This window comes from Lagopus muta, chromosome 12, assembly GCF_023343835.1.
Source record: "Lagopus muta isolate bLagMut1 chromosome 12, bLagMut1 primary, whole genome shotgun sequence".
Taxonomy (NCBI): Eukaryota; Metazoa; Chordata; class Aves; order Galliformes; family Phasianidae; genus Lagopus; species Lagopus muta.
Genome location: NC_064444.1, coordinates 3,776,950 through 3,801,337, shown reverse-complemented (window position 1 = coordinate 3,801,337; position 24,388 = coordinate 3,776,950). Strand labels below are relative to the sequence as shown.

The 24,388-nt window shown below is 37.8% G+C and overlaps 1 protein-coding gene across 4 annotated transcripts in view; it reads left to right on the top strand.

The window, feature by feature from the left end:
* Positions 1-24,388, top strand: part of CDH13 (cadherin 13) — a 427,664-nt gene that overhangs the window by 128,394 nt on the left and 274,882 nt on the right. For all 4 annotated transcript variants that reach the window (XM_048958117.1, XM_048958119.1, XM_048958116.1 and 1 more), the window contains exon 3: positions 19,272-19,480. In XM_048958117.1, the coding sequence (XP_048814074.1) occupies positions 19,272-19,480 (209 nt within the window). The remainder of the gene's footprint in view (positions 1-19,271; positions 19,481-24,388) is intronic.

Here is a 24,388-nt window from a genome sequence, read left to right as displayed (position 1 = left end):
AAATGCAAGATCTGAATGTATTGATGCAGTAAAACAAATTCATTTTGTGGGGAAAAAATAAAAATAAAAAAAAAAATTAAAAAAAAAAAAATTATTTTCTATTACCTTGCTAGATTCTTTATTTCTGATTAAGTTTATTTATTTCTTTATTTTTGCCAGTAAGTTTCAGGAGTCATCAGTGTTTAGAATAGAAGTTATTCTAGGAGGAAAGTGAACAGTGCTCTCAGATGGAGAAATGTTTGAAAGATGGAAGCAAAACCCAATCATTTGAATGCCATTCAGAGGGAGACCTCACTAATCAGTGTTTTGTTCATGGCTCCTTGCTGTTTGGAGGACAGAGTAGTACAGTTTAGTGAAATATTTGCACTACAATGCTTGCAAATTTTGGGAAATGGAATTTGGATTAAATCAGGATTATTTTTGATCTTATCCCTGTGCATTTTTTTGGTGAATGCGAGCAATGCTGATGTATGTGCATAAAGAAAATGGCTTATTTTCTTTGAAGTGTCAATAACATTGTCAGGCATTTATCTAAGTAAGCACACAGCAGAATGATTAAGTCAGAGTGAAGCTGACTGTATGAGATACAAGTTAATTTTAGCATTGTTTATAATCTGTACACCACACAAAACGTGGAATGCTTTGCATGGGGTAAAGTACTGAGCTATGTAAAAAATGTCCAAACGAGATATGCGAAATTACTTGTTATGTAATGAGTTCTAAAAAGAAGACCTGGTTTGAATTGGTAAAATCATTAGCAAAGACATTTCCTTACTCCGAGGTGACTCTGTTTATGTTTGGAGAATGACATTTGCAGTGCTTCACAGAATGCTGACAAATAGATACAACTCTGTGGCTGAGGGGAATGTCATCTCCTATACCCGTGTCTCACACCTGGCATGGGGAAGCATTTCTTTGTCACCAGCACTGCTGACACGAGCACCATGTAAATATGCAAATAAAGGTGAGGGGGAACATCATTTTGGGGAAGGTTGGTATGTATGGTGGTTCAGCTGCATATCAATTCTACAGAATTCTAATGAAAAGCTAATCAAAGCCTTCTCAGATCAATGCAAAAGCCCTTTAGCATTAACAGACTTGAGCTCAGATCCCTAATCAGTTCTGTCAGTGGATACAAAGGAACTTACAGCAGCCAAGCGTTTGTATCCTCTCCGCAGGAGAAATAAATATTAAGGTTAACAGCTATAGACAGATGAAGAAGCATTTATCCTCAATCTCCCCTCTGAAGCAAACAAGGCTGTTTTTATATCAGTGATGACAGCAGAGCAGAATTTTCCTGGAAAGGAGTGGAGAAGCTGAATTTCAAACTCCACTTAAAAAGCTCTTTTGTCTTCTGATTAAATGATACTATAATTTTCAGCTTTGTTGAATAACTAGTTAATGTATTAAAAGCTTCAGCGCACGTTATTTGGTTAAGTTGTGTTTGTACATAGGATGATTGCAGCTATTTTGGTACTGTTCATTATTGAAAAGAAAAGCTGTATGTAAAACATAATGTGAAGATTTATTTTTGGTTCTATGTTTACATCACTTATTTAAAAACACACAGAAGATAAACAGTTTTTAAAAACAGAGGAGAAAAGTGGAGTTACTTAGAGAAGGCAGCATCACCCTGTATTTATAGTATGGTAAACATAATATTAATCAGCTGGAAAATGTTCAGCAAAATGTAAAACCGTTATGGGCTGTAGTTCAGAGAAATGCAGGTAGCAAAATATATCTAGCTTCTGTACTTCAAAAGGCAGTGCAAAGCTGCAGAACCTGTGGGAAAATCAATTTTCTGCAGCATCAGTGGCTTGCACAAAATTTAGCAGTGCACCATCTAGTTGTGGTTTGGTTGTTTGTTTTTGTTTTTGTTTTGATTTAACTGATTTACTTCTGCTCCTCTATCTGTTATATGGGCTGCAACATATTCAGGTTCATCCTTCAAATACCATTGAAATAATCCTTTAAGGAATGAATAAAAAGAGAAGCTTGGCGCTGCTAAAAGAAGTTGTATGCAATGCATGTTTCTTCCTCTGTTTTGCCTTGATGCGCTGTGACTTCAAACCTACTTTCCACTGCAAATCAGGCATTCTGGGAATTTCCACCATCTCCAAGTGGTCCCAGAAAGCTACCTGGCTTTGCAGCTCCCTGAACAGCACCCCGTGTTCCCGTGGATGTGTCTGAAGAGGATGACTAATTCCCCAGCAGATATCAGGCAGCTGCGATTTGATCATATCTTCATTGAAGGCAATAGACAGGACCTGCCTCCACACATTTGTTCTGCTGAGAGGAGTGACAAAATGCGTCCCCAGTGCAGTTTTTATGGGTCCCTGTTCACAGAATTACAGAATCATAGGGCACTGTTCTGTGCCTGTATAAGGAAGATTCCTTGAGCATCTCTAGAGAACGACCTTGCTATCTTTCTTCTTTGATGTGCTGCCCAGGGACATCAGAGAAAGCCTTGTATACAAAATACATCCTCTTATTAAATGCTTTGTTTATAAATCACTCTTACAATTAATATAATTTTAGGTTGCATTTTTAGATTAAATCAATTTAATTTTCAATTCTATTACTATTTTCTTACAGCATTTTATCCATATCACTTTAAAGGAGCATTTCTTACGCTTCATTCCTCAAATAAGCAGTCTGAGCACAGTGCATAATCTATCCTTATTTCACATGATGATACTTTCCTATTTGGATCTTTTCAATTGAGTGCCTTCTCTATCACCACTGGAGCTTACTGTTTTGAAGAAAGAGGAATGTATTACAGTAAGCAGTGTGGCTTTACTGGCTTGCAAACATTGTTCAACCTTGTGAAGCAAGATCAGGCTCTCTAATGTAAAATGCATTACTGCTAACACTGAGAGATTCAATTATAATTTTTCTCTTCTGTGACACCTTTCTGAAAAAGGGATGAGAAAAAGTAAACTTCTGAAAGTCTGAAAGAATGGTGAATTACCATTTTGCAACGTGCAATGTTTTCTATTCTGTGGTACATGGGTCACCTGCCTGCTTGAGCACCAATGGATGGAAAATAATTTTTCAGTAAGAAAGGGTTTAATTTGTGATAATTTGAAGTAATGCTAATGTTGAGGAGAACAACTTCTTTCATTCAGTTTTTCACTTGAGTTTGAAGCTGGCACAACGAAGCACTTGGGAGAAAACTTAGGAGGAAATAAACTGAAACATCAAAACCCCACACAATGTGGGAACTGAAAAGTGAGAGCCCCTGGACCTCTCACTAGGAAAATTCTGCACTGATTTTGGAGGTGAAATATCTCTATTCTTAAGCTTCACCACCTGTTTTTGGCAGAGATTTTCCGTGGTGGCAGCAGGTCAGGCTTCACTCTGAACATGTGAACTGCATCAGGTGCTAGAGAAGAGGGGCTGCTGGCTGGGGGCAGCCCCATGGGATGCCAGGGTGCTGGAGCTAATGTGCTAAACAGCAGGGCATTCCTTGCTAGGAGGAGGCAGTCAACCTCTAAGCCCAAGGCCTGGACCTGCTGTTTAGAAGGCAATGTTCCCTGTCATGCCTTTCTGTCTCTTCTGGACTCTTGAGGTGTGAGCTGTTGTATTACCCCCTGATGTGCTGTTATGTGGCTCACATACAGCTTTGTAGCAATCAGCTGGGGTTGGTAGCAAGAGCCCTCCTGTCTCAGGCACCAGCAACAACATCAGGAATAGTGAAAAACAGAGAGAGGTGGTGAGTGTTAAAGAATTCTTCTTTCTTTCTTATGTATTTTGGTAATGACTTTGGCACTGAAAATCACTAAGATAATGACACTGAAACGTCCATTGAAGCAAGATTTAGCAGTGTCTACTCCAGAGCTTTTGTCAGTATGGAAATGTCAGAAAACATTATATTCAGAAGAGAAATTGCAAGTATAGACCTGACAAAGTAAATTTTGAGCCGTGTACTCAAGTGTAATGCTTGAAACGTATTCCAAATTGGCAAGTTGCAACCAATCATGGAACAGAACCAGTGCTCCAAAAAACGGATGGAGCCAGTGTTGAAATCTGAATAATCACAACTACATTTTCATAGTAATTTAAACGGAAGAAGCATTGGCAGAAATTCATGAATAATTTACATATAAGAATTTAGCAATCTGTGGTGAATAGAAAAATAAATGGCAAAGCCAATAAATAAATGATTATTCTGAATTACTTGCTCTGCCCGAATGTTTGCTAAGAAGTGTCTTTTCTGGACCTTCTTAAAATGCTGCATTTAAATTCCTGCTTCTCAGGTAAATGGTGCCCTAAAGGAGTAGCAGAAACTTACATATTTGCCAGAGGATTTAAAAAATAAATAAAAGCAAGAAGTAAATATGAATCTATAATGCAGGCTGTTTTATGGGAGGAACATACAAAAAATCTCATTTGACATGCAGCAGCTGCAGTGAGAAATGTTAGAATTTATATATATCTATAATAGTGAGCTACGCACTGCATTAGATTTTTATTAATTATGTATAAAGTTTTAAGATTTATGGTGGAAGTAACATGTGAAAAGAGAGACCTATAATTCCCTTCTGTGCCTTTGGGAATGCGGAATTATTTTAATAAGCAAGAAATTAATTTACAGAGCACCAGTATTTGTTTCTGCATAGAAGGTATATTGGATCCATTAAAAAATATATATTGTTCATCTATGATTTTTTTTTAATGGAGTTTTGATGCTTTTGTACTTCTTGTAAACCTCTTCAATCTCATTGTTTTTAAATACTCAAATACTCTTCCCAAGACACCTCTTAAGTACTATTATGCATTAATTTCTTGGGGGCATTCTTCATAATGCACCTTTCAGACCTGTGGCAACAACTTTTTGACTCAACTTTTCTTTGGTATTTGAAAATAGTGTTTTATCTCTTATCCTAGCTGGAGAAGAAGTGGTGTCTGCTTGTGAAGAGAATAATTCATTTAAAATAAATAATGCCTAGCTGGGAATTGGAATAAGACCCTGGCATTTGAAACTGCTTTGATGAACCCCCTAACCAGTACCATCACATCTGTGTTCTCTCTCCTTTGCTGTCATGGAGGTGAATGATTGAGTTAATAGAAAAATATGTCCAAATCCATTTTATTTTATTCCTTATGATGAAAGGCGCTTGGTGCCCTGTTTCCAAATATTACTGTCTAGTTACTCTCCATATCCAACATTTGGTATGGCTCAAGTTGGTATTGCTGAATTTCAAACATCCTTATTTAATCCTAAGTACCAATTTTAGCATCCCAGTGTAACATTTCAGTATTTTATACGTGTGCTTGCCCTTGAGATGAACTTTCTCAGGTAGTTACTATGGCTGTGCCTGATTTCTGTGGGTCATAGTGTGTATTTTGAACAAATGAATTATCAATACTGGTGGCCAAAATCCATTTCAGTGTGAATAAAACACTGACTGATTCTGTACAAGGAGACAATGAAATGAATTTAACATGCCTGTGGAAAGCTTTGCTTTTTCTGATAGCGACAGTCTTTGCAGCACTGTTGTCAAACGTTCTATCAGATGGTAGTTAATTTCGAGCCTTTTCTACAAATGCTTACCAACTATCCTTGAAGTTCTGGGTTTCTCCCCAAACAAACTTGGATGGCTCTGTCGACATGTCTGCTATTCTGGGGTGCATAGCTTCACCAACTGTGCTGATTCAGATCATTAAGTATGAGTAGCGTCCTGCAGACCCAAGGCCAGATGGCAGATCCCTGTGGTCAAGAAGGTCACTATCAGTTCTTATGTTGGCCTAAAATAGGCTGGTGATGTGACTTTACATATGCAGTTCTCAGTTGCAGAGCCTAGGGCTCCTCATTCAACAAATTGGGATGGACTGGGTTTATTTTCCACAAGTATAAAGGAAGGTGATACAGATAACTTGAAAGAAAAAAAAAAAAAAAGAAGGAATGACAGCAAACAAAACAACATAGAAACAAAGCAAAACAAAATACAAGGAAATACAGAGTATCCTGGAACAGCAAGTGAGTGCAATAATGAAATAGATTTTAGTACTCTGGTGTTTTGGAAAGCCAGAGGACGAATCTGGACTTGGTAACAACTCTGGAAAAGTAGCTAAGTTGAGCAGTATAATGTACTGTCAGTTTCTGAACGGGAGCCTTCTATGGAAAGGTAATGTCTAAAGATGGTTGGTGGAAGGAAGGCATGCAAGGTGTAAATCACTGTAAGAAAAACACTGAAGAACTGAGCAAATTAATTCTCATCACTTGCTCATTCTTTTGTTCTCAAGATGTGAGCCAAATACGGTATCCTGGAGACTGAGCATGCTACCAAGGTGAAAGGTTGGTCTGCAGAGACAAAGACGTGTGTGAATGTAGAGGGTATGAATTTTATTTCTTGTTCAGTTGTCAGGGATGGCCAGCTAAACACATTTCTTTATGCCAGTGCTGCTGGATTCTCTCCTTCTGCAGAGAAATATTCTCTCCTGTTGGAGCTGGGATTTGCCTCTGATGACTGTTCAATGTGTAGGAAATGGGTAGCAGCTTTGTGTTTTTGCCAGTCCAGGATTCAGCTCGCTGTCTATAATTTAGTCTTCTGTGAAAGCTTCCATAGTGAAGAATGTACTCGTTCTAGACTTGTCTGGCAAAACTTCAAAACATTAATGAACTTGTAGCAGGGCTGCACTAAATCTGGATTTGTTTAGCCTTCAGCTTTGCAAGGAAAATTTTAATAATGAGGTTTGGGAAACAAAGGTCTCGGAGGTGATGATTAAGAGCTTACATTCCTAAAATAATAGAAGATGAACAACTTAAAAGCATGATGTTAACAGTGCACCTATATCATTCTACATTGAAATACAATAGCAGGCATTGTCCATAAAATAATATCTCATTAGTTTCAAGAAAGAAGGAGTTTACAATAATAGAATATTTATGCTAAGCAGTTGGGGTCTGGGGAGGAGAGTGAAAGTTGTCTAGGAGGCTGAATACATAAAGCCTTTGGTACTTGAAAACTAATTTTATTTGTAGTTAATATTCATTGGTGCAAGTTCTAGTCTATTGTTAAATGATTCTAGTGAATAATTACATCCATTACTTTGAAATGTTTAAGACAAGCGTGGAGTTTTAAAACCAATCTTTGTTACTGGAATCATCACCAAAACAGCATTGTGGAAATCATGTTGACACTACAGTTTGATCATAGTCTGCAGGGCTCTCAGTATGTACTCAGAACTGCTTCTGTGCATCGTATTTACATGCATTATGTAACCTCATTTTCTTGGGAACTGTAAGAAAGTGTATGGCATTTCTCTTTTCTCATTTCCCTGGGATTTGTCAGCTCTTGAATGTAACCCATCTGTTGATGAGTGAATGACAACTGTTTATTCCAGAATAAAGCATGTGCTAAAATGCAAACATGCAGCCTCCAGAAGCACTGAACTAGGTTTAATTAGCTGTAGCAGTCATTTAAACTTCAAACTATGAAGTTAACTCACTTGTTTTTTGCTGGATGCGTGCTAGTCTGGGCAGCTGATGATATTATATTTGTTGCTAGATTATGAGAAGGCATTTCTGATAACCTTTCTGTTCCTAAATCTGTAAATGTCTCATATGCACTCTCTGATATGGCATAATTCTTTATTTATGTCTCAGTTCTCAGATAGAAATACTATGAAGTTGCTAAGGATCCATGTGTAAAAATATATTACTCTGTGTGAATAGAAAACTTTTGGCAAATCACATTTACTAAATGAATTCTCAGTTTATCACAGTTTTAGCCGTGAGCAAAGTGCAACACAAATGGGATATATCAGTGTTGAGAAGGATGGCACTTTATTGTGTCACAAGAGAATAACTCTTTGGAAGAAGAGATGAGCTGGAAAAAGGCACAGACTTAGTGATTTTTAAGGAGTTTTAAACCAGAAGCAAAGCAAAGATTGACTTGCCATTTTTAACCTGCTAAGTATTGTAATCATTACAGTTTTTCTAATGTGAAAGAAAAGAGACAGTTATTCAAACAGATATGCTAACATTTCTGCATTTTAGTAGTACTAAGGCAGTAGTTGAGAAAATCTATATCATTAATTCCCAGTGAAGTCATCAGAGTATTTGCAGTGTATATTGAAAATATATCAGGCCTATGAGAAATGGTGCATTTCTCATCTATTTGTCTTGGAAAAAAAGAAAGTATGTTAAATATTAGATTTTATAATATGAATGAAACAAGTAAGTGTAAACCTGGCTCTAAATGACTGGCAAATTTTGCTGTGTTGGCGACTACATTTGCTACATGGAGTAGACATTGCTGTAGAACAACTGTAATTTATTAAATCTAGGAGAGTACTTAACATGTAAATAACAGTTGTATGTTGATTAGCACGTCACTAGTGTAACTGCTGCGCTGTGGGCTAGCATCTTGGCTGATCTGTCTCCAGTGTGATCACTGTATGAAAATAAATGTGACGCTGATAAGAAATATAAGAAATATTATTCACTAAAGGTATTCCATTCTCCTTAATCTCTCCACTAGAGATGTTCTGTTTTCATTTCTAGTGTAATACTTTTGTTCAAACTGTCCCATTGTGGGTGTTCATATCTGGAATGCTGGCTCAGATAACTTATTCATTACACCTTTTTTTTGTTGACTATGGACTTTAGAACAATGAAAATTTCTATTGATTGGTTGCAGCTTTCTGCAGAAACGGTAGGTTATTGGCCTAATCCATACTTTTGAAGCTGATGAAAAGAATTGGAATCAAACACTACAATAATTTCAACCTTAGCTTGTGGTTGCACTGATGCCAACTGTGTGCTGGCAACACGGTGGACACATTTACATGAAAGTGTATATTCACATTTGGAAACCTGCAGGCAGCCAAAGGAGGGAAGTGCTCAGTATATCTTTGAAGTGTAGAATTTTCTTAAGTAATTAACATGTTTTCAATGACATTTGCTTCATATACAGCACCACTTCCTTAAATGTGAGCATCCACATAGCAGTACCTCCCTTTGAAGAAGCAAACATAAACAGCAGTATCACCTGGCCCATCACATAATTTTTATTGAGATTTACGCATTGTTTGTTTTTCTTATTATTGTTTTTTTCTTTCTACTTCATTATTAAAGACAAGTGGAAACCTCAGTAGCCTGATGATCTTTCCTTGGTTTATCTAGGTAAACAAATTTCAGGTTCCTTTAAATTATCTTGACTGACAGAATTTACTTCCCCTCAGGTCAGTTCCTTTGTGCAAGATGCCAAAGATTGTCTTTCTTTAAAGTATAAAAGCCTGTGTTTGATGTGAATAGAAACTGTTCTGGGAATGACTGTGTAGAGCAAGATTACATGCTGCAATTTTAATTACATTGTTCTCAGCAGTGCTACTTGTCTGATCTTAGTGTGAGAGTCAAAATTCAAACCAAGGTTATTTGGTTCTGTAGCTGTTAGTCAAGCTCTGGTATTGTTTGAAAGAGATAATGATAAATTGAGCAAGTTTAAAATCCAGCAGAGTTTTGAGAGGTGGCTTTCCTGCTTAATCCATAGAATTTTTGCACTTTACAGACTGCAATTAGGAGGTTGATTTTCTGCGGTTTATAGAGCGGTTTTTGTGTTGGAACTGTGTTGATACATGAATACAATAAAAGTTTATAACTTCACAAACTTACAGGTAATGCAGATTTTTGAAGGTATTCTCAGAAGTTATTCATAAACTTTGACCAAGGATTTTATTTCAAAAACAGAGTTTTTAGACTGATGGCTGAAGAGGAGCATAGGTCTACTTGTGCATTTTTTGTGGAGCCATGTGGAAAATTAATATTTCTACTGGTAGCTCTGTGAAAATAAAATTAAGAGAACTCACTGGAGAGAACTCAGTTAAAGGCACTGAGAGAAATGTCTCACTCAGGATCATTGGTGGAGAAGATAAGAAGGTGAAAGGTGTACCCCTAGAAACAGGAGGAACTGTGTTTCAGTTTATCATTGGGAATGTTGAACTATTCACTGATTTAATGAACATTTCAGGCACGGATTACTCATTCAGCAGCTGGGTAAATAGGCCAGCAACCTACAGCATCCATTTTGAAAGGAAAATATTACACACTGGACTTATTACTCAGTCTTATTTCCTTTTATTAATTGTAAATGATGTGTCATTCCCTATTTCAGAAACAAACTCCTACCACTGAGTGCTATTTGGAAATTAGTTGCACAAGGCACAAGTTGAAAGCTTTATTTCTGAGGACGCCTTTTAAGAAAACATTATTGCACATCAAGAAAGACTTTTATTGTGATTATGGTTCCAGAAGGGCAGTTGTGTATAGATGTCCATGAATGTATGTTTCTGTAATTTTTTCCTAAAGTGTACTGACCAATAATTTTGCTTCTTAATCTTAAATTAAGACTTGAATTTAGTCTTGAAATTCAAGACTTGAGTCTTGATGTTGAGAAACAGTCTGTTGAATTATAGATTAGATAGAATTTACACAGAAGGTGAAACCAAGAGCCAAGATTGAGAAGATGGAGTCAATGCTGCCTCTAGACAGTATCTGGGTAACATATGAAAAGCACTTTGTGTTGGTAGCTTGTTTAATGGAAAGCTCCCGCACTTTGACTTTGTCTTACTGTACTGCTAGTGTGAGAGAGGCTGTCAGATTGACTGCAGGATGAAAACCAGTAATTCCTTCTATCCTCAAATCACCAAGGTATTCTTATTTCCTACTGACGGAGCAGATAAGCAGTCATTCTCAGACCAGATATTTCATTTCTGACCTTCAGTAAGCTTCTTACTTATGGCCCACACTTCAGCCAAATGTAAATATCTGCATGATTTAGTGAATCTATTGTTCATTTAATTGTACACCAGAATTTCCAGTGATTAACTTAAGGCTCATAGAAAACCAGTCTTAGTGCAAAATGAAGAAAAACATGTGCTACAAAAATAAATCAAAAAGAAAAGAAAAACAAAAGGAGAGGAGAAGAAGTTAGAACAGGTCACGTTAAGAAATGACACATCACTGTAATTGTAACAAACTGACCTTCAAGACAGTTTCATTTGTGAACTTAGAGGAAAAAACACCATGGCTCTCAGTTAATTGCCTAGTTAAATGAAAATCTTTACTAAATAAATTTGTGGCTTTGGAGACATTTTAAAGACATGCTGGCGTAAATAAGGCCCTTTTTGTGCTGCTTGGTGCTGTAGTTATTTCCTGCACTTGTTACTTTTCGTTTGCTTTTTGACATCTGCCGGCAGCAATTTATTTACATAGTTAAATCTCCTGGGACCCTGCTTCTTCTGCTGGGTATAACGTCAGCTGATTTCTTTTTAATAAATTACTTATATCAAGCAACTTGTTTTGGGTAGCATTTACAGTGACTGCTCAAAGATCAGATCTGTGTTTGTGCAGAAGCCAAGCAAATGCATGGTTGGGAATATGCTGCCTCTTGAAGTCTTATTCATCCAGGATTCAAGGGAAATAATGCATTATATCCCACTGGGAAGTCCTGTATGAACTCAGACCTTCTATCTTACTATGCTCTAGGATACAATTAATTTTGCATTGACAAAGTTCTTGCAGTAATTTGTAGAACCACAAAATATTGAATGCATTTGAATGCATTTGATTCTGTCTGCTTGTGTCTTGCAATCAGCCTGTGAAAATGTGAGAATCTAAAATTAATTTGATTATATGTTCTCCTGGGATTCTTAGCAAAATGTTATGTTAGTCTGCAGAAATGGAAAAGTATGGATCATTTGCATTGTGATGGGAAACATTTTCATTGAAACTAACAAAGTTTAAAAGAGTCTTTTCTACATATCCCTTCTGGATTCAGGCTCGTTTAGACTGTTCAGAATCAACACTGTTAACACTGAAATGTCATATTCCCCCATAGATGTGACAGCTCCTTTGAGACTGGCTACACAAATACATTATCACTGTCTGCATTTCCAAAAGGACAACAGCTCCATTTAAACTGAACTACATGTGGTGCTCAGAACATCAATGACAGTGTTACAACATCTGAAGTTTTGATTTTTATTTTTTTCTTCAAACAAAGTCGCTAATATCACATTTTTATTGAAAAAGTGATTTTTCTCCAGGGCTTAAAGCAGAAGCTATAGTATCACCATGACTTTATAATGCGGCCGCTGACCTAAGCAATCAGTCAATAACAGGCCTACATTGTAATAAATAAGTTGAGATAACTTCCAATTGACAATAATTACAGCTCCTTCTGCTTGATTAGATTTTTGCCCTAAATGAGACAACAGGCAACAAAAGGATATATGAAGGTACCATGTAATGTGAGCTGGCACAGAGTGCCTTCAGTCATGAATATTCTGTATTTTGTCATAACTTCAAGCAAAGACTGCTGATGGAATCCTGTTTTGGAAAGGAATTTGCTGAGAAACTTGAGACACAATTGAGGGATCCTTCTGTTTGGAAGGAAGAAAAGAGCAAGCATAAGGCAAGATTAAACAGAGACATGTAGTTGCCAAAAAAAGCAGGAATGTTTGACTGTGGTGTTGATAGAGCCACTTTCTTCGCATAGTGCTCTGTGAAAACACTCGTGGAACTCCCAACCAACCTAACTTCTGGTGATTGTCAGGGTTGTTCACCTCTAGCTCATTGTACCTGATGCCATGCCAATACCTAGCTGAGTGGTGGTGTGACGTGCTCGGTAGAGAAGAAAGCTGGGTGAGATATGCAAAGACACCAGAATGCAGCACCAGTATAACAGGAGGTAAGCACAGATGGAGCAGAGAGTTGCTAAGGTGGTTCTACAGTGAGATGGTAGTTGTTCGTTCTGGAATCACACATAATACCCCTTACATAAAGGCAGAGGAAACCTTTAGTCTGCTATCACCTATGGCTCAATTGAAGTGCACAAGGGAATTTCAAAGCATTAATGATTTTTCCAGCTCTGCAAAGACTGTTGGTGGTGGCCAGGTAACATGGGAGAGGGACCAGTGTGCTTATTCCCATCTAAAATGTTGCATTTTTCATTGGCTGTGGCTGGCTTCTGGGTGAGATCCCTCCCTTTGGGGGGAAGCTTATCTAATATCTGTGCTGTATTCTTCTCACGTATTTTTACAGTGCCAAAAAACACTGTTGCTATTGATAGCTGCAGTACATACAGTTGAAAGGATATTCTCTGAAGGGCAGATAGGTACAGTCTGGTGCCCGCTACATGAACTACTGGCCTAATTTGCAGATTTTAACAGGAATATGCTTAGATCTCATCCTCATACAGAAATTGCATGGAAATATTTGTCAGTTTAGGTAATTTGTTTTTTGTAGACATTATAAATGTGTGCAAAGATCACGTCTGTTGTTTAGTTCTTGTTCTTCCAAAGAAGCTGAATATAGATGTGCATTTGTGTGTTCAGCAATCCTTAAAATATTCTGATGAACATTGTACTGTTGTTTATATCTCCACAGTTTTTGACTATCTATATGCAAAATAAGTCATTGTTATAATTTATTTCAAAGGGCACATAAAGATACATAGAACAGAATCATAAACATGCAATAGAAGATAATAGCCCACCACTGTTTGATGGATTTTTTGAGATCATTCTATAGCAATTCTGTTATATAACCGGAATTTAACATTGAACTGTTAAAAAAAATAGCAAAAAGAATTTTCATAAAACTCAGTAAGATTTTTTCTGTGTGTGAAGAAATCTTCCAGTCTTGCTTGCAGTTTTTCTAATGCACAATTTTATTTCTAGAACACTTTTAGACATGAAATATTCAAACTCACATTTGAAAGAAAAAAAGCCTTGAGTTTCTAAAATTTGATCTTTGCTCAGTTTTTTGTTTCTGTTTTGCTTCCTTCTTTATTTTCCAATTAAAAATATGTATCATTGTGGTGGTCCTTGCTAAATGTGCCAGAGACAGGAAGATGGAGACAAGGGCTGACAGAAATTGTCATATGCTCTGCTTTCCACTGTAAGCTTGGAATTGGCCACCCAATGAATTCCTCAGGCCCAGGCACAATTCTTGCTGTCTGTTACTTTTTGGCTTAGAATACAGTTTAGAGAAACTGCCTTCATAGAACATAAATCAGAAGAGAGATTTTCTAAAGTGAACTTGCAGCTTTTCCATGATAGGTTTTTATAGCTTGGAAGGAAACTGTACTGTTGCTTGCTCCCAAAACATGGTTGTGGAGTGAAAGCAGTCACTTCCTAGCAGTGTTTCTATGCCATTCATTCCTGGTTTCCATCTTTCAGCATGTCTTCTAATTGCCTTATGCCCTAAGAAGTTATTTTTCTTCAAAAGGTTGGAATTAAATGTTGACTGTGTCGTTTCTGGGATTTAGTTTGCCATTTTTGTTTGCCATTGCTTATTGCTAACAAGAGCCATGGCAGGTCATGGCAGTTTGTGAGTTTTTATACACTCCAGCACTCAGAAGCATTTCTATTTCCTTCAACCATCACTCTTCTCTATGTAGCTAATGAAGATCAATGTCTGTTTAATACTTTCTGTCTAGCTTTTGTATTTTGCTAATATCTTTGATCAGGGAAGACTTTTTAGCCCAGACGAGAGTTCCCTGCTGGGCTGGAAAGTTAACTTGCCTTTGTGCAGCTGTAACATACTTTTGTCACTCTTTACACCCCTCTCAGCTACAGCTTTCTGTAGTAGAAAATGACTCATCATTTCAATTACGTTTTAAAATAGATTAGAAAATAACAATGTAGGATAAAATAATGTTGATACTATAAATCCCGCTGATTTGAACAAGGCTAGACTGTATTTACAAAAAGGATCCTAACGTTCATTGACATAATAATTAAGAATCTGTGTTTGGTATGTATTTTCAATGTGCAATTTCCTCAGTTAAAGACCTGTTTTGTTGCTAGCCATCATTAGCTAACATAAAAATTTGTGTGCATACATAGAGAGACATACAGAGTAAGTTCTGTGTGTTTATAGATAAATGTGTGTATTTAATTATTCAAAATACCTCTGTGGAGATTTTGTCAGAGAGAAAATTACGGATTCTGTATTTCTGTTGAAAACAAATTAAACTTCTGAGAATCAAATTAAACTTCAAAAAAAATGACTTTGAAAGAAGAATATATCAGTTTAATGTGCATTTGGATATAAGAAATCTAGTTTGGCATTTTTTCTTCTTACAGAGTTTACAAGAGAGATCCAACTGTTAATCTTCCAATATTTTAAAATGGTGCTCCTTAAAATGTTTGCAGTTGTACAGAAACTTATGTGGCACATCATGACAACAGTATAGGATGTACTGAAAGATCAATACTGGGAACTTGAAATTTCTTGCTGAGATCTTTTAAAGGTAGTATTTCAAATTACAGAAGAATCCTTTTTGTAGTTGCCTTGATTCTGATAAAGTCAGTGACCAAAGTGGACAAAGATATCTGACCATCTCACATGCTTTCTTACAGAAAGCAATAGAAGTCTAGTACAGGAGGCTGAAAAATGAACAGAGAGAGATGAGTGACATGAGTGTTGTTTTTCATTGGGAGATGCTTGGCAGTATTTTCATTTTGCTTGTATGGAGTTTTGGAGCCTGTCTCTTACCATATGGCATATTAAGCACAATAAAGATGTTCATTTGGCAGCTGGAGCATGACTAGCAACATCAGAAGAGTCATATATGCATCAATAAATTAAGAATTCTGCCTTCATGTAAATAAACATTAGATCATTTCTTTTAATTGCCTATTGAGTTCTTGACAATGAGACACAGTCACTTTGTAGTCGTCTGTTACAGCATTTCCAAAATTCTAATTTATAACTATAGCTGAACAACTCCTATTATTAATTTTTTGCCCTTCTGCAGCACCTGGAGCACCAACCATAAATAATTTTTTTTCGAGTGCTCTACAGATGCAGAGGAAACAAGCAGTCTTTGCTCTAGAGAGCCTACAGTCTAGCTAAACTTCGTAAGCTCTAACACCAAGGGAGTGTGTAAGAGGATGTGGGAAGATTTAGTGCATGTGGATGCTCAACAGGTTACTGCTCATCCAATCCATTATATTGCAGATGGGTAGTATGAATAATGTCAGTCATCTGTCCCATGGCTTTCCTCATACCTAATCTCTGTGAGGAACGCACGAACATTACAAACATAATACATCATAAATATATGTCATCATGGTTGTCAGACAGCAAAATGTTATATACTGGGAGACAACATTTTCGTGTTAGACTGCCAGATGGTTTTGTTTCCTTTCTCCCCTTAGCAGACTCCTTAGAGCAAATCCATCCAGCTGACACAGGCTTTGGTAACTACTTTTATTTTTTGTTATTTGGGCACTGTTTAAATATTAATCTGAAAAGTTCTTATTAAGACAACTGCTTGTAATGGCATGTTTTATTTCTGAAAAGAGAAATACAATAGCAACTTAGATCACACTTCGTCTCAGTGGAGCTCTTTGAAGTGTTTCCTTTCTTCTTCCACGTGCTTGTTCGTGTTGGTTTCAGAGTATCTCAGTCCCATGCCCAAGTTTCCATCAGTCCTAGGAGAGATTCCAGGCTCTTTCCAGCATCAAAGCTAGCTCAGCACTCACCTAGCTGGAACATTAGATTAGATTAGAATCTGAGCTAGCTACTGAACGTCCAAAGATCTCACTAGAGTGTCTGGCAGGGCAGGGAAGTGTGGTTGGTGTCAGGACTAGCTCCATGGGCCACATAGCTGGTACTGGAGCTTGGTACAGACAGCTTGTGTACAATTTTGGGTATCTTTACTGGCTTTTTCCCAGAATCAGCATGAGTTTTTTGATGCAGGTGTTCCTGGTGAGGGGCACTGTGAGAATTATTTGGAATTTAATACAATCTCCTGCGATGTTCCCTGGTAACCCCAGTCCAGAAGGCATCGTTGCTTTCATAAATTTCTCATTTGCCTCTCACTTCAGAATAGAGATTTTATCTAAGGCTACATTTCTTCTCAACTCTCATAATAATTTAACAGTTTGCTTCGACTTCATCACTGTTGGCCCCTGGTCCACATAAACTTCAGTGTTCTCTATCCTTATGATCGCTTCATCTCCTTCCATCCACTTCTAATTTCTCTCCTACATATCACTATTTCTTATAGCCCTTTCATTTTCTTTCCTTCTCCTTGCTACTAACCTTGTCAAATACCTTCATTTCTCTGGTAGACTTGGGAATTGAAAGCATCAGTGCTTTTGGATGAGATATGGTAAGAAAAGTTTCTCACTTTTAAGCAAGTTTGCTTCTGCTCTTTGTTGGAAAAAGTGCAGTTTCATAAAGCAGGACCAACATCCGAGCAAATACAGAAGGTCTGAAAGTTCCAAAACGTGAATGTAAAATATATATTCAACTACCTCTTCTAATTCCATGTGTCAGCTCTGCATGTGGCCCTTGAATTTCCACAATGCATGCAGATGGCAGCAATGCAAGCACCTCAAGAAATGTGATGCTGAGCAGCAAGGTGGGAGAGGCGTGCTCCCAGCAGCCTCTGTTGTAGGAAAACAACTGAGAGTGGCTGCCTTCTGAATGTGTCCTGTGCTATTTGGCCATACTATCACTCAGACTCTGACATTTGGTTTTAAATTGTTTCTCTGTCATAGTTCTTAGGCTTTCTATTCTTTTATTTAAGCTTTGCTGAGAGACATCTTATTCTAGACGTGATGAATTTGTCAAACAGAGATGCCAAATCTTCCAGTTGTGTGCTATTAATAGACCACTAGGTCACCAGCAGCTTTGGACTGTGAGAAGTACAGGCTGATGCAGTATGACAGGGTACCTGCCAAAGGCACTGTGCCATTGTTTTATAAAGGGTGGAGAAGAATAAGTTAAATGAGAATCCACTCATAATTCATCAAGACTGTAATCTATACAGTGATTAGCATAGAGAATTTCAATTTCCCACATTTGTGGTAACAGGGAAATTTCGTCGTTTAGTGGGCTGATAGCTTTAGGAGATTACAGAGAATCTGTTAAATGCCTGTCATATCACCGACATCAGCTGCAAGGGGTGGTTTAACACCAAGGGAGGCCTTGCCAACAAAGAACCTTCCATCAAAATCCTTCTGGTTTCTTTTTTTATTTATAATCTCTCTTGCTTTCAGCAAAATTCAATGAAGTAGCAAATGTACGGTCATCCACTATGAGAACGTCTGTGTTTTACCTCTTGGATTAGGCCAAGCCATGACAGAATCTAGGATTTATTTTTTTTTTCCCTTTAAAAATACCAATCAGACAGAACAATATAATCCATACAATGAATTTAGAAAATTACTACAAGTGCTTTGTTTTCAGTAAAACTATTGTGTTTGATCATCTCTAGTCTGTATCCCTGTCTGTAGGGCAGCTTTTAAAGGCGCAATGGAATTGAAATGTAAAACCAAAATAGCAGAAGCATACAGATAAGCAAAATTCTACAGCACAGTATCTTGAGGAACAGGTATGAATTATAGAGCAGGTTGTCTAAGGGAAAAAAAAAAAAGCACACATGTAAATATGTCATTCAGATGTCAAAACAGAAAAAGTTTGTTTAGAAATTAGAAGTTTCTGAAGACCTCTTAATCACATGGCTTTAATTACACCAGTAATGTTTATGGCAGTGTTTTGAGCAAAGTGAATCTACTGGGCTCAGAGAAGGAACATGAAGCAGTGTCACATCTTTATCTTTTGGGATGTTTTTTCTCTTTCTGTTGGCTTTCATAAATATTTTAAGTATTTTATATGAAGTGAAACGGTTTTTGAAAGCTGTTTTTTAAATAAGAGTTCTTCTTGTGTATATTGGTAGTGCAGCTCATGCATCACTCTACAGGTGGTTAATAAGAATAGTAAGAAATACTATAATTGTTTTTTTTTTTAATTATGTAACCCTTTTGCAGTAGAATGTGAAATTGCATATTTTGCAAACCGCCAGCAGCAAAACTAAAGAAAAATACATCGGATTTCTGAAACCACTTGGGCAGCAGAGGAGCCTTTACATCTCACCTGTTACAGTGAATGGGGAGAACAGCAAGGCCACTATTGCTGTTGCCCAGTTTGTGAAATTAGTGTGCATTCTGTGCTTTTGAGTGATCAGAAAATGTTCATGTCTAATGTGGGTTTATTTCCTCCTTCCCCAGTTAGTATGGCCAAAATCTCCTCATCCTTCTGAAACTGCATATTCATAAGATTGTCTATGAAATATTATAGCCATACAAATACAATGTTTGAAAGTATTCCCTTAGATTGGAGCCATTTCTCCATGAGATCTGTACATAAGCCAGCAACGTGAAAACTTCTGAAGTCTGTATTGCAAAGTGGATACTTAAACTTAGGTTTTCTCACTTTTCTTTTTATTTCTTTTCTTCCCCAGTGGTGTTTGATGACTGCAAGGGGAATAACAAATTGAACTTCGAAGTTTCTAACCCAGACTTTAAGGTGGAAGACGACGGGTCTTTAGTTGCACTGAAGAATGTATCAGAAGCTGGCAGAGCTTTGTTTGTCCACGCACGATCTGAGCATGCTGAGGATATGGCAGAAATTTTGATTGTTGGAGCTAATGAGAAGCATGGTGCATTAAAGGTAAGATAAATACAAAATACTAAGCTGCTAGGTACTTACATGTGCCATCTAGGACTATAAGCAGATTGAATCTGTTAGCAGAGAGATCAAAATTCCATCCAGGTATTCCTGTAACAATTTAGCACTTAGCTCAACATAATAGAGTATAAATTTTGCAGATTTTGAAAGATGCATTACATCTTCGGGTGTAAATACTAAATATTCATACAGAATTGACTTAAATGAGAGAGTGTAAGTATCAAAATTGGCAAGTTCTTCTGATGTACTTAGGCCAGATAACCAGTTTGGCAATAACTACAAATGGAAAAGTCATACTCAAAATATTTAATTTAGAATTTACTACTTCATATTTGTTGTAAATCTTAAGGACATGGAAATTAGTTATGTGCTGTGGAAGTTAAATTTTCATACAGGTCTGCTTATCTGATGCCATTATATATTATACTACATCAACTTCTGCATGCAAATCCCAATCCATATTTACTCTCTGTCAGTACGTCTATCTGCACTGTTGAGTTTGTTCCACTGTAGCAGAAATGTGAAGTCACAGCTTGAAGCAGTGATTGAACACCTGGTGGGAAGGCGGGGCCAACCCGGGGGAGCTCAGGTGTATGCAATGAACCTGAGTGATGGAAAGGCTGGAGCCAGGATCCACCCTTCCCAGCCCTCATTTAAGAGTTGGCAGTGGAGGTTAGGGGATTTTGCTGGAGATCCTTGCTTACCTGAGGTCTTCTAAGTGTAAGCAGATTCTTTTCTTTTGTTTCTGTGCTCAGGGCTGTTGCATTTGAACATATCCTCACTTACTGCAGCCTAGGACTTCACAGACTCAGTGTCATTGCTGCACTTTTCATTGCATTATAGCAAATTACATTGGCTCTGCCCACTTATTTCTGTATCCATTTTTTTTCCAGTTTGGAATTTCAGTGTAATACCAGCCATATATTTTGGGGAAAAGTGCTTCACAAATTGAGTGAAATGTTTTCTCCGTGCCCATGAGAGTAACAGAAAGGATGTGAGGTTGCCTTCATTTCTGTATCCTGGCATTTAGTAAAAAGGCAAGCAAGACAGTGATTTCCTGTGCAATTAAATCTAGTACTGGAATCAAGAAGCCATGATGAGAATCACTTACCTGTTGTTTTATTTTGGTATTTTGACTTTCAGCTGTCGAAGTTTTCATTGTGTTTCTAACAATAGCTTAGCATAACTTCAGTTTTTCATTAAAAAAAACTTAGCTTTAAGGGTGAACAAACTTCTGAAAGTCTGTGGCTGAGGAAAGGTTTTGATCTGTGCTTTAAGCAGCACGAGATGTGAATGTAGATTGCTAGCAGGGGAAAAGTATCAGAATGTGTAACTGTGCAGAGAGCTGATCAGAACACTGAGAGGGAATTTAATTTTATTTAAATATGCCATATCTTCAGAAAGTTCAATTTTAACAAAGTCATACTTGAGAGATTCTTATGTGTCAGAGCTGTGGATTCAGGACCACGCACCATCAAACTCCACAGTACAAAAAGTAGCTCAGATGACCCAGGCGTTTAGCTGTCCTTGGTCTCAAACTAGCAAGACATGTTCCTTTTGGTGCATTCACAAGAATGTGATCATGATTTTGATTTAACTCTAGGTTTTCAATTCTTAGGAGCTGTTTTAATATGGTGATTATCGTTCTCCAGTTGAAAGTTACTGAATCCACAGAGAAGTTTGAAACATCCCAACTGGAAGGCTGGAGTTAAACTTAATGGGATTGGTTTCTTTTGAAGATCTGATTCTCTGAGAATCATATTCTGATGCTGTTATACTGATTTACTTAGAGAGGCAACTCTTCCCTGCCTTTTTAAGGGACATATTCTGTGGAAGTTACGATCTTGGGGTAGTTTTGCCACCTGAGCAGGAATTAACAAATGTGCGTTTGTGCTGACTACAACAGAGCTTTATTAGTGTTCTTTCCTCTTTATATTCTATTCCGGTTCTGGACTGTATTTTCTCAAAATGTTCAATTAATATTAATACGGTGTTGAAACTTATCATCAGACTGTCTGTGTTCAGAAGCCAATTCCTAGATTCTGTTTACAACCACTTTGTATTGCTTCAGAGAGAGAAGGCCAGTCTGGACCTGACACATTCTGCTCCTTGCCAGTCTTCCCTTATGTATGGCTATGCTGAGCAACCTTATAACATTATCTCTACCTGTATTCACCAGCTCTTTATGAGTTTTGAAATTCAGCTAAAAACTAAAACACTGTTCTTCTGGCATGTAGATCCTTGGTGTGTGCAGTGCCTTTGGGATTTAGGTGATGCATTACTGTGAGCTGAAAAATCCATGTAATGAGGATCAACACTTCTTTGAGATGATACAAATGTCTTGGGGCTGGTTGTCCTACTTGACCTCAGCTAGTATTCTGTAGCTCTTAAATATTTTTATCAACTATTTTGTCTATTATTTGCCTATTTTAAACATAGGAGACAGTCTTGTCTTTCTGTTCGTCATACCTCAGAAGGATATAAAGATTACAGCATCCTACCTGATGTGACTTTTCTGGTAAATTGGAACCGAATCCTCTACTTTTATGGGCTGAATGTGTAAGCATGGAAACAGCAGAACAGCTCCATCTGTTAATGCAAGAAGCCTTGGCTAAGAAGTGCTCAGATGGAGCCCTAATATTTCAGCATGATCTTGTAGGGTTATGATGATCACATGCCAGAGCATTGCTCAGCATTCAGTACTTAAAGTACCATGTTTAATTAAGGGATAATCATAGAATCATAGAATGGCTTGGGTTGGAAGGGACCTCAAGGGTCATCAGGCTCCAACCCTCTCCTGCCATATGCAGGGCCACCAACCTACATGTCTAATACTAGACCAAGCTACCCAGAGCCCCGTCCAACCTGGCCTTGAACACCTCCAGTGATGGGGCATCCATGACCTCTCTGGGCAACTTTTTAAGGAGTTAGTATATATTTCCCCATTGTCGGCAACTGCCAGTTCTTTACTGAAAGCATGTGCCTGCATCTGTGAAATCCCATTGTTAATCTTGCTAATATTGGATTCCCAGCATGTATGGAAATGACTGATGACAATGATCTCTAATGTGCTGACATGCAGATTGAGCCTGGAAGAAGATAGTGTAATTCCTGGAACTTTGAAGGGTGATTACTACCAAACATACTTGAGAGGAATATCAGAAGTATTTAAAGTTTAAGAAGAGCAGAAAGCTATTGGTATTCTAGTGGTTGAGATATATGATTATTTCCTGCTGAAGATGTGGGAAGATTCTAGATGGCCTCACTGATCAGTCGTAAGTGATTAAGTACCTCCAAGGCTCTAATACAGTCAGTGGCTGTTCGAGTACCACTTGCGGTATAATTCTGCTTTTTGAGTCTAAAGGTCATGTTTCCTTACCCTTCTGCCAGAGACATATGAGCTCTGCAGAGTCTGCAGCTTTCCATCACAGGATGGCCGAGACTGCAATGCGAGGAGATGGATGGTTCCTCAGCATCATCAGCCTACTTGGCTGTTGCTTTATGATCACAGAATGCTGTACAGCTAGTGACAGAAGAGCTGGAGTCCTGTATGTTAGATTTCTGTCAGATGTGGGGTGTGAGTGCACAGAAGAGCTGCCATGGGCACATGCAGGGTGCAGCATTATAGGGTGGTGGTGTCTTTTTAGGTAAGTGTTTGTACATACTTGTACCCATGGGCAGCCAGAGTGCTGTGTGACAGTGGAAGGAATGAAGTCCACTTACTTTCAGCTTAGGGCAGCACTGATGAGGCGTATGTCTGTGCTTATGCTCTACTTATGTTTGCTTAATTATCTTTCACATGGTCAGGACTTGACTGCTTATGACATTAAATAAATATACGTGGAAATGTTTTAATTCACCCAGGAGTCCTAAAAACGAACTTTAGGCTCATTCTAAATAATTCATGGAACTGCTAGGGATCTCTAATGGAAAAATAAATCACTCATGGAACCCTACTAAGGAACAAACTGACAGAATTGATGAGTGGCAATAATTCAAAATTATGCCTCATTGAGTGCCTGCTTTGTTTTAAAGGACTGGTAGAGGGAAATTTCATCACATCTGAGCATCTGACCAGACATTAGCGAAAGCATTTATTTGTTTACTTTAAAAGTCTGCTTTTGTGAAGGACAAGGTATAGCTAAACTGTTTTTAGAGGCCCATTGAAAAGGTGCATTGAAGAATGCAGCTGGCTGGGAATTGAATTGTGTCCTCCAAGGCTAAATAAAATGGGTATTTCTTAGTCCTGCTCGTACTTTATAATCTAATGCTAGTTTTAATAACTAAACTCCTAGTAGACTTTTTGCTGAAAGAAATCCTTAGGAAACAATTTTTCTCTACAGATGGGCTTTTTTTGTGTGTGTGGTGGCAAATGCAGCCTTTATTTTCCACAGCAAAGAGAATTATTTGGAACTTCTATTTGTTACAGCATCACAGACGCTGTGTGAGGGGAGTTAGATATCAAGAGTCTGGCACCAAAGCAGATAAGAGGACAGGCAGATATTCAGAAATTCCAGGCTGGTAGTAACTTCACTGTATGGTGCTCAGCAGTCTTCCATACAGAAGGATGAAATGATTAAATTAGAAACTGTCAAACCCTCAGGACACTTTTCAGGCACTAGATGGAAAAGGAAAAGAAGAGATAAGAGGGTGGAGCGCTCCGTGAGACAGCATGTTGTAGATGAGGAAAGTTTAAAATTGTTTCCAGCAGCAGCTCACATTGAAGGGAATGAGGTTGCAGGAGTCCTGCTACTCTGTCCAGTCCATTTCGTAACAGCGAGGGGCTGGTCAGATAGACTGCTCATGCATTTCCTCCTCTCAAAGTATTGTTTTCCCAATGTCAGCTCAGTTTATTATAGAGAGGATGGGAGATGCAGCCTGGTGTGGAGC